This window comes from Mus pahari, chromosome 15, assembly GCF_900095145.1.
Source record: "Mus pahari chromosome 15, PAHARI_EIJ_v1.1, whole genome shotgun sequence".
NCBI classification, from domain to species: domain Eukaryota; kingdom Metazoa; phylum Chordata; class Mammalia; order Rodentia; family Muridae; genus Mus; species Mus pahari.
The window spans coordinates 29,840,416-29,851,417 of NC_034604.1; the positions used below are offsets into that span (position 1 = coordinate 29,840,416).

Sequence of the window (11,002 nt, forward strand, 5' to 3'; positions counted from 1 at the left end):
GGGACAGAGAGAAGAGAAGGGAAGAGAAGAGAAGAGAAGAGAAGAGAAGAGAAGAGAAGAGAAGAGAAGAGAAGAGAAGAGAAGAGAAGAGAAGAGAAGATTCTGTGACTCGTCTAATGTATGCAGCAGTCACAAAAGATAATTCCTAATGAAGAGGTGGCAAGTGTATTGCTGAGACAATTAGCTTGTAGGAATACCAGTGAAACCTGCAGAGACCTGCTTGGACCTGCAAGGCGTTCTGGAAATATTACAGATTTTGTCTGCCTCTATGCTGACTTTACGCCCTTGCTGGTGCAAGGTCTTGCAATGGCGGCCTCTCTCCAGGGGCTTCCCCATGTCAGAAAGGGGAAAATAAAGGTCCAGTCTCTGATCTTTGTTTCAACTGTGGACAGCCCGGGCACATAAGTCACTAACACCGTCATGGGCAAAGCAGAAAAGACCGGTGCCAAGTGCTATGGCCCGAGCAGGTGCTGCCCCTCATCCAGCTAAGTTGTGCCCACAGTGCCAAAACGTTTACCATTGGCAGAGAGAGTGTAGATCTGAATTTCACAAACATAGCATGCCATTCCCCACTAAAGGGAACTGTCCTCAGCAGGGAAACTTTCAGGGGACCCAGCTCCAGACCCTCAAATAATGGGGGCCAGCATGAATCCATCTGCTCCCACCAACCAAGGATGTCAGTCTACTCCCTATGTCGGGCCACCCCAGGGAGCACAGGAATGGACCTCAATCCAGCAGCCTTAGTCATGTTAACTCCTGATTCTCCACAGTGACCATGCCCACAGGGGTACACAGTCCACCGCCCACAGATCGCCCACAGGCACAGTGGCAGAAGCACCAGCTCCCTACAAGGGATACATGTAATTCTGAGAGTGATTGATTCTGACCACACAAGAGAGATAAAGATCATGTTACAGCTGCCCACAAACACAGTATGGATTCATGCAGGACCGTGGGATGATCAAGGGTTATCGCCATTGTGTGTTAGGGGTCAGTCATACAAACTCAGGTTCAAGGAATCGAGTGTTTTGAGTGGCAGTAGTAAAGAAAAAAGGCTTTTGAAAAAGGAGATAACAATAAATGGACAAGTTATCAAAGGCCTTTTGGATACAGGAGTGGATGTCTCTTGCAGAGCTAGCAAAGGTTGGCCTGCAATCCGGCCCACTACATCCTCTCCCTCCACACTTAATGCTGTGGGACAAGCCTCCAACACTCTTCCCTCTGCTTTCCTTAATGCAACAGAAGTGACTTCCCACTTAAAGGATTCCTTCTGGTACCAAGACTCCCATAACACTCTTGCATCTTTTCTAGGCCTATAACGACAGACCACTGATATACTGCCAATCAAGCTGTTACAGGCGTCCCATGAGCATTGCCCTCTCTCTCCATCCCATAGTTACTATTCTGTTGCTGTGAGGAAAGGAGATTGCTTACAATCAGTCATCAAGAGCAGTATGGACAGAGGTCCCAGACTCTCTTGATGGAGTGGAGGAGGTCCTGGAAACTCTCAGTTGTCTGCAGCTGACTGGCCAGGAGAGACCCACGGCTGCGTGCAGCATCTGAAGAGACAGCCAGAGCTGGTATATTCTGGGCTAGGTCTCACCCATGATGCCATATTTTCTTGGAGAGATTGCCCATGTCAGCCAGATTTGTTTATAGAGGCTTTGCATAGGGCTCCCTTGGCTCTCAAGAGATCTAAAAGATTTGTTGCAGCCTTGATATTAGGGATGATTGACTTAATAGGTGTGATTTCTAGTTTTACTTTATCCACTCCATCCTTGGTTAAAGATATTCACACAGCACATCATGTTATACAAAATGTGTCAATAGCACTTACAATCCAGGAGATGTTTGACCGGGGACTTCAGGATAGGCCTAATGCTGTAAAGGAAGCAGTCCTGTTTATGGGAAATCAAATTCAAAATATAAAGATCAGGCTCTCAGTGCAACGTCATTCATTGTTCCTTTGGGCTGTGTAAACCCCCCCCCCCCTTGGAATCTAAGACCTCTGAACATGGCTGCTTTCAAGTTCAGTCTCATTTAAAGGGGCTTTAGAACAAGTCTAACGTGGCTTTGGATATGGACTCCCTACACCATAGGATCAGGGATATTAATAACTCTAGAATGGGTACACTTCTACTGAGGAGGTGTCTGCAGCTTTTGCCTTTCTGTGCGCGAGCACACAGCTTCGTCTTCCTGGACGACTTTGCTGATAAATGGGGGAGTCGAAGTTGGTTTATTCTTACTGGTTTTGTTTCTCCTTCCAGTCAGCATCAAGCAAGTCAAACGCTCATGATCAACATTTGCTCCCTCAAATTAAAAACAAAAGAGAGGGAGATGCTGGGTCTGGCATGGCCTTGATAATGGTGGACTGACATGGTTCCTGCCTCTGGGACAGGGCCAGCAGGCATGGGCCTCCATGAGTGTTGATAGTTACTGTGGGCATAAGGCTTGTTTGTATAATAATGTACATATTTTTACATTCCTTCTCTCTGTTAATATCATTGACTCTGTGATAGAAACAGCAGGAGTCGGGGAGGCAAAGGTGTGGCTAGTGTCTTAGCAAAATGGTAAATGCTAGGTCCTTCAGGAGAGCCCTTAAGGCTGTGGAAAAGGACTCTAAAAACACGAGCTCGAAAGTATATAATTTCTCAACTATGCAAAATATAAGGATGCACTATGAATTATGAGGGGCTTCACGAATCTAAAGGAACAGAAGCAACTTCACTGTGAGCCATCATGTCAGAAAGATATTAAAGAAGGAGATAAAGAGATTTAGGGAGTAGTGATCACTCACAGGAGATCCCACCCAGCTAAGGTTTTTGTTTGTCCTTACAAGGGCAGGCAGATTCCTGAGTTCAGGGTTGGCCTTGGGCAGAGCAAGGCTAGGCCTAGGTTTGGTAGAGATGGTCATTTCTATGCAGTGTTAAAAACGTGATTGCTGGGCTGGACAGATGGCTCAGTGGTTGAGAGCACTGACTGCTCTTCCAAAGGTCCCGAGTTCAAATCCCAGCAACCACATAGTGGCTCACAACTCTCTGCAATGAGATCTGATGCCCTCCTCTGGGGTGTCTAAAGACAGCTACAGTGTACTTACATATAATGAATAAATAAATCTTTTTTTAAAAAATGTGGCCAGGTGGTGGTGGCATACGCCTTTAATCCCAGCACTTGGGAGGCAGAGAGAGGCGGATTTCTGAGTTCAAGGCCAGCCTGGTCTACAGAGTGAGTTCCAGGACAGCCAGGACTACACAGAGAAACCCTGTCTTGAAAAAAAAAAAAACAACAAAAAAAAAAATGTGCTTGCTGTCTCCTAAAAGTCAAAGGGTTGGGTCATGGAATGTGATTCACAGGATAATCAAATGGGAACCTGGAGTAAATGACTGGATTGATATGTAAAAATAAAAGACCAGACTTATGAACTGCAAGAGATGAGCTATCCAGAGAATTTTTTAGAATAGCAAGAGAGAACTTCTAGGAACTGTATCAAGCAGAAAATAGAGAGAGAGCTGTCTTGAGATCTCCAGGGAAGCAGAACCCAGAGAGAAAGCAAGCTGAAAAGCTGTTTTAAGCAGAACCTAGTCTGCCAGCTTGGACCCACAATTTGACGTTGAGTCATTTGATTTCACTGCTCCCTGACACCCTTTCTCTCAGAACCCCCTCTCCAAGTTGAGGCTGGTCCTTGGCAGTACCCCACCCACCACCCACCCCCTGCAGATCCCAGCCCCAGCCTCCCTTTCCCCATCCTTGGCTTGCCCTCCACACCTGGTTTGAGCATGTTCAGCTTGCTGAGATTCATTTTCCAGGGTTTGCTGGTCACTGTGTCTTCATAGGGTGAGATATCCAACTCATAGTCACCTAGAGAGAATAGGGAGTGTGTGAATACCAAGGACAATACTCTTTGAAGGATAGCAGGGGGACCTGAACCTGCTGGGTCAGACTGCAACACCCTTTACTGGCTGGTTTTGTGTATCAACTTGACACAAACTGAAGTCATCACAGAAAAAGGAGCTTCCGTTGAGGAAATGCCTCCATGAGATCCAGCTATAAGGCATTTTCTCAATTAGTGATCAGGGGGGAGGGGGGCTATTGTGGGTGGTGCCATCCCCGGGCTGGTAGTCCTAGGTTCTACAAGAAAGCAAGCTGAGTAAGGCAGGGGAAGCAAGCCAGTAAGTAACATCCCTCCATGGCCTCTGCATCAGCTCCTGCTTCCTGCCCTGCTTGAGTTCCAGTCCTGACATCCTTTGGTGATGAACAGTAGTATGGAAGTGTAAGCCGAATAAACCCTTTCCTCCCCAACTTACTTCTTGGTCATGCTTGTGCAAGAATAAAAACCCTGACTAAGACAGCCTTGTACAGCAAAAGAAAAGATACAGCCTCTTCTTATCTAGAACTGCAAACCATGCAGAAATGGGAATCCAGAGTCATGAAGATATACAAGTTAGGTTGGATGAGCACACACGCGCACGCGCACGCACACACACACACACACTCAAGCATACACATGCATGCACACACACACACACACACACACACACACAGGCACACATGCACATGTTGTTTCATTCTTCCTACAAGACATTGAGTTGGTAAGAAGAAACTGAGGATGAGGGCTTAAGTGACTTGCTTGGATTCACATTAGCTTAATAAGAAGAACTGGGCTAGGCATGGTACTGCAGGCCTTTCACCACAGTGCTCCAGGACAAGGTCAGCACATCTCTATGGATTAGAGACCAGCCTGGTCTATGGTTGCATGCCCACCAGCGCTTCACAGCAAGACTTTGTCTCAAAGAAAAAGAGTGTGGGGGCTGGTGAGATGGCTCAGCAGGTAAGAGCACCCGACTGCTCTTCCAAAGGTGCAGAGTTCAAATCCCAGCATCCACATGGTGGCTCACAACCATCCTTAACAAGATCTGACTCCCTCTTCTGGAGTGTCTGAAGACAGTTACAGTGTGCTTACATATAATAAATAAATAAATCTTAAAAAAAAAAAAAAGAAAAAGAAAAAGGGTGTGTCTGTAGTGGGCTATAAAAATCTACACTGATTCCAGAATTGCTTTTCCTAAGTATAGACAGGTGTGAGAATCTGAGCTTGGATTACCAGCACCACATTAAAAGCTGGGCATGGAGGCTCAACAATGCTGCGGTATAGAGAGGTAGATCAGTGGGGTGTGTCTAGCCAAATCATCAAGATCCAGGTTTAGGAAGAGACACTTGTCTTAAAAATATAGAGGAAGATAATCCGATATCAACCACTGGTCCACTGGCCTCCAAACACACACTCATACTCGCACTCACATATACTCACATTTACATACACTCACACATACACTCACATGCACACGCACACATACATATACATACTCATACACATCATATATACATACACACACACACACACACACATACATACAACCGCTGGCCTCCCTTACAGGATTAAGAGATGCAAGTTTCTTTCATATTCAGCCACAGAAGGACTATAAGGCTGGAGGGGGTTCAGAGTTACAAGGTTGGTAATAACTCAACTGGGAAGTAGGACAACCAATCAAGCCTCGTGGGGACCCTGCCATTCACTGGGGTCTCTCGTTTGAAAGGCGTTAGCAGTAAATCCTGTCAGTTGGACAAATTTACTCAGGAGGAAAACAATAAAGAGATTAAAGCAATGATTCTCCCATGGAGGCCTGACAAACACAAGAGACGTTTTTGTTTTGTTTTGGTTGTTTTTTTTTGAGAGAGCATTTCTCTGTATAGCTTTGGATGTCCTGGCACTCATACTGTAGACCAGGTTGGCCTTGAACTCACTGAGATGCAGTTGTCTCTGCCTCCAGAGTGCTAGGATTAAGGGCATATGCCATCAAACCACCACACAGCTAAAGCAAGGAACTTTTAATTAGGTTGAGAAGGAGAGACATGTTTTAAATTGTGGGAAAGGCTACTGGGCTCATGAGATGGAAGAAATAAAAAAATATAAAAAGCAATTATGTGTTGTTCAGCCAAGAGTTACCAACTCATATTAAAAGAGACTATGAGACAAAATCGCCAACATCCTTCAGGCAGGAAGCAGGCTGAGAATATTGCTCAGTCCCCCAAGGAGGCTGCAGTCTCCAGTGCCCGTTTAACCATGGCCAAAGAGAATAATAGAAAAGCAAGAACCTAGCAGATGGCTGGGCCAAGAGCCCTGGAGAACACTGGGCAAGTCCACTGCCAGCAAGGGGAACACTGCTCATCCTCGGGAAGAGGCCTCTCAACACCAGCTGTGCATCCACAAGCCCCGCATGCCTCCCATCCATCCCTTTCTTCGAGAGTTATTTGTGTCTCAGTTCTGTTCCTTACCGTGGGCACGGAAGGCAGGTGACTTGTAGTTTCGATTCATGGGTTTCTAGATCAAGAGGGGCCAGATCCAGACCCAGCAGGGAGATTGCCATGAGCCTGGACATATGTCTATGTTCTCAGCACTCAAAGGTTGACGGCAGGAGAATCCCACGTCTGAGACCAGCCCGAGCTTGACCCTTGGGCAAAAACCATAAAAGTGTCCAAGTGCCAGAGATGGTGTCAGATCCTCAGACCTGGAATTACGGTCATGAGTTTCCTCCTGGGTGCTGGGAACTGAACTCAGGTCCTCCAGAAAAGCAGCCAGTGCTCTTAACTGCTGAGCCAGCTCCGGAGCCTTCCTCCCCAGCCCCACACTTTTTTTTTTTTTTTTTTTTGAGACAAGGCATCTCTCTGGCCTGAGACTCATCAGGAAGGTCCCACTGTCTGGTCAACACACCCCAGGGGTCTGCCTATCTGCTTCTCCAGCACTGGAATTACAAATATCACTTGCCCTTTTTTTTTTTTTTTTGGTTTTTTTATGTGGGCTCTGGGATCAAACTTAAGTCTTTGTAAGGTTGCCTGAGCTACCTCCGAAGCCCTTTTCAGTCCTTTTGTTTGGAGATTTTAATGTCGTTGCCTGAGACAGAGTCTCACTAGCATAGGCTATCCTCAAATCTGTGGGAAGCCTCCTACCCCAGTCTCTCAAGTGCTGGGATTACAAGCCTCTCCATGCTCACCTATGGGAATCTTTTTTTTTTTGTTACCACAACATAGTCCATTAAAAGCTGACTAGTAAACCGAGCAGTGGTGGCGCACGCCTTTAATCCTAGCACTAGGGAGGCAGAGGTCGGTGGATCTCTAAGTTTGGGCGAGGCCAGACTGGTTTACAGAGTGAGTTCTAAGACAGCCAGACCTACTCAACGGAACCCTGCCTTGAAAAACCATAAGTTAATAGATTCACTGGTTAATTAATTAAAAAGCTGACCAGTGCAGACAGGGGCCAATGAAAAGAGACAGGTGTGACTCTTCTGCTTGGCTCCCACGTGCCTTCTCTCTTGCTGTCTCCTGACTGGTGAGCGACAGCCTTTCCGTTAAAAAACCGTAACAACTACTTCTGCTCTCGTGAACCGGTCAGTTCCACGGTTTTCTGAACCTGTTCATGGGTTGAGACTCTTTCCTCGTTTTCTCTCAATATCCTGTTCAGACTGGGATTCTCCCTGGTTTAGAGCTTGTGAAGAGAAAGGTACAGGTAAGAAAAATGGACATAAGGAGCCAGCCGAATGGAGCAGAATGGCTCAGCATGTAAGAGCACTTGCCACCAGGTCTGACAGCCGGCATTTGGTTCACAGAACCCACATGGTAGAAGAAGAGAACCAATTCCACAAAACTGTGTTCTGACCTCCACATGCACACCCTGGCATGCATGTAAAATACATCTGCACATATGAGTAAATACATAATTTTTTGAAACAGGGTTTCCCCGTGTAGCCCTGACTGTTCTAGAACGAGCTCTGTGGACCAAGCTGGCCTCGAACTCAGAGACTTGTGTCTGCCTCTGCGTCCTGACTGACAGGATTGAAGGCGTGTGCCACTGTGCCCAGCTGAAAATATTTTTAAAACAAACGTAGAAATAAGTATAGGAGAGGGCAAAGTTTTAAGGAGCAAGAAGACAATGCCAAATAGTCCCCCCCATCTCTTACTGATCCCACATGCGGAGCTCATTTATCCCCACAAAACAGTAACTATATGGCCTGTCCTATATACACCATTCAGAAATGGCCTCCCCAAACCCACCCCCTACCCCCAGCATAGCTCGCTGTAGGACAGTGGCCTTACCAAGGCTTCGGGCAGGGTGAACGGTCCAATAAATGTCCAGACAGGTAGCTTGGTGCTTCATGCGCCGGTGGCACCTGCAGTCTATCAGAGAGCTGTTCCTGAGTTGTTCTGCCGCCTCTAGGCAGTCTGCGGACATGGCAGACTCCTCTAAGGGCAACGGCCTGCTTAAACTGGAGGTGCAGGAGCCCAGGTGCTGGTAGGCAGCCTTGCAAGCGGGGTTAGCCTCGCATTTCTTTCTGGCCTGGGTACAGCTGTTCACAAGCCTGTCCTCTGTGGCAAGGGAGTTTCCTGCAAAGGCAGAAATCAAGTGCGTCCACAAAATCTGCCTGGAAATACTACATCATGAGGCAGGTTAGGGGAGATTCCCAATGAAACCATGAGAAAAACCTTAGGGTACCACAAAAGCCCTTTAAGAATAAATGTGGGGGGTGGTGCTAAGCACACTGGCTGCTTCTTCCAGAAGACCCAAGATCAACCCCCAGCACCTATATGGTGGGTTCAAAACTGTCCATAACTCCAGGTTCTGGGGACCCATCACCCTCTTTTGTCTACCAATGGCACTGGGCACATGTGGTGGACAGATGTATATGCAACTAAAACACTCATATACATAAAAATTATACATATGCCTCCTGAGTATGTATGTGTATATATACATATGCATCAGACATTATGCTATATACAAAGCAGACTAGGCCCAAGAGGAGATGAGGATGGGCTGAGGTTGTTCAGCCCAGACAGAGGGGGGCAGATATTTGGAAGTGAACTTAATGATCCTTCCAGGCATGGGAGAAGAAGGTCCTGGGTGGGCTGTACCACAGGCAGGGCTTCCATCATAAGCAGGGTTGAGAGTTGAGTCATTTGTTTGAAACATCTTAAGGCAGACTAGCGAGATAGCTGGGTGGGTAAAGGTGGCTTGGCCACCAAGCCTGACGACCTAAATTCAATCCCTAGGACCCACATAGTGGAGAGAGAAAATCAACTCTCAACAGCTGTGCTATGGCGTGCATCCTCACACCCATAATTAAGACAAACACCGTTATTAAAGTGGGTGGGTGGTGGTGGTGGATTTGATCCACTTATTTGCTCAGAAATACCAAAGTTGGTTGCAGTACAGTCCTGGAAGAAGCTCTTGCTTCTTCAACACATCATTTCCTGATAGCTGTTTAAAGCAGTGGTTCTCAACCTATGTGTTGAGACCTCTTTGAAGTCAAATGGCCTCTTTACAGGGGTCACATATCAGATAGCCTGCATATCAGATATTTATGATTCATAACAGTAGCAAAATTACAGTTATAATTTTATGGTTGGGGGGGTCACCCCAACATGAGGAAATGTATTAAAGGGTTGGCTTATTAGGAAGATTGAGAAACACTGGTTTAAAGTCACAATTTGAGACTGGAGAGATGGCTTAGTAGTTAAGAGCACTGGCTGCTCTTTCAGAGGACCTGGGTTCAATTCCCAGCACCCACATGGTGGCTCACAGCCATGTGTAACTACAGTCCTAAGGGATCCAACACTCCCTTCTGGCCTCCTCCAGTACCAGACAGACATGTGGTATATAGGCACACATGCAGGCAAAACACGCATAGACATAAAATAATAATATAATCTCAAAGTCAAAAAAAAAAAGTCCTGACTCTACAACACTTTTGAAAACTTATGTGAAAGTTTTAGCAGTCATTGTTAATTCTGTGCACCCAGTGCTATCTTAAGTTCAACAAGCCCTGTTGCTCAAACCCTGGAATCTGCCTATGATTTTCCTTGATCAGGTCTCCACACAGGCCTCCCTGGTTGTATCCTCTAAACCCACTCGCTCACATCTTCTGGATATATTTTTGAGTTGAACCCCTTTTGTAAGCTAGAAAATCTTTTATTAAAAACATTTTGGGGCTGGTGAGATGGCTCAGTGGGTAAGAGCACCCGACTGCTCTTCCAAAGGTCCTGAGTTCAAATCCCAGCAACCACATGGTGGCTCATAATCATCTGTAACAAGATCTGATGCCCTCTTCTGGAGTGTCTGAAGACAGCTACAGTGTACTTACTACATATAATAAATAAATAAGTCTTTAAAAAAAAGCAAACATTTCATTGCATGCCAGATATCCTACATATTTGATATCTGCATATTCACACTGCATAAAATTTACCTTCCTTTAAAATTTTGTATTATATTTATGAAGGACTTATGTGCCATAGCACATGTGTGGAGGTCAGAGGACAACTTATAGGGTTTGGGCCTCTCCTTCTTCCATGTAGGTCCCAGGACTTGATCTCAGGTCTTCGGGATTGATCGTAAGGGACTTTACCCACTGAACCACCCAGCCAACCTCCAGATCTACCTTCTTATTTACTTTATGCATATGTTCACCTTCACAAATGTATGTGCACTGTGTGTGTGTGTGTGCGCATGCGTGCGCACATGTGTGTATGTATGTATGTGTATATGTTGCCCACAGAGGCCAGAAGGTAGGGGCTGGGTAGGATATCCTGGAACCAGAGTTTGACACAGTTGTGAACCTCCATGTGGGTACTGAACACCAAGACTTGAGTCCTCTGCCAGAGCTGCAAAGTGCATTTTACCACCGAATCAAGTCTCCGGCTCCGCATACTTAACTTTGGGAGGAAATTATCAAGTTCTTTTCAACAGAAGCTACAGTTTTAGATCCCTACCATCAACCTGCAAAGATTCTAGTTCCTCCTCAGACTTACCGAGTCTTGTTACTTTCCTTTTTTTTTTTTTTTTTGGTTTTTTTGAGACAGGGTTTCTCTGCGTAGCCCTGGCTTCTCTGATAACTAAGGTTTGCTGAGCATAATCTTATGTGCTTGTTAGCCACTGGTATATCTTCAGTAA

General features: G+C 46.0%; 1 protein-coding gene across 1 annotated transcript in view; it reads right to left on the reverse strand.

Moving 5' to 3' along the window:
- The window catches only part of Gfra3 (GDNF family receptor alpha 3), a 27,676-nt gene that overhangs the window by 10,088 nt on the left and 6,586 nt on the right, over window positions 1–11,002 (reverse strand). Inside the window, exons 2-3 of the mRNA XM_021214924.2 lie at window positions 8,149–8,436; window positions 3,766–3,858 (exon numbers count right to left, since the gene is read on the reverse strand). Coding sequence (XP_021070583.1) covers window positions 3,766–3,858; window positions 8,149–8,436 — 381 coding nt within the window. The remainder of the gene's footprint in view (window positions 1–3,765; window positions 3,859–8,148; window positions 8,437–11,002) is intronic.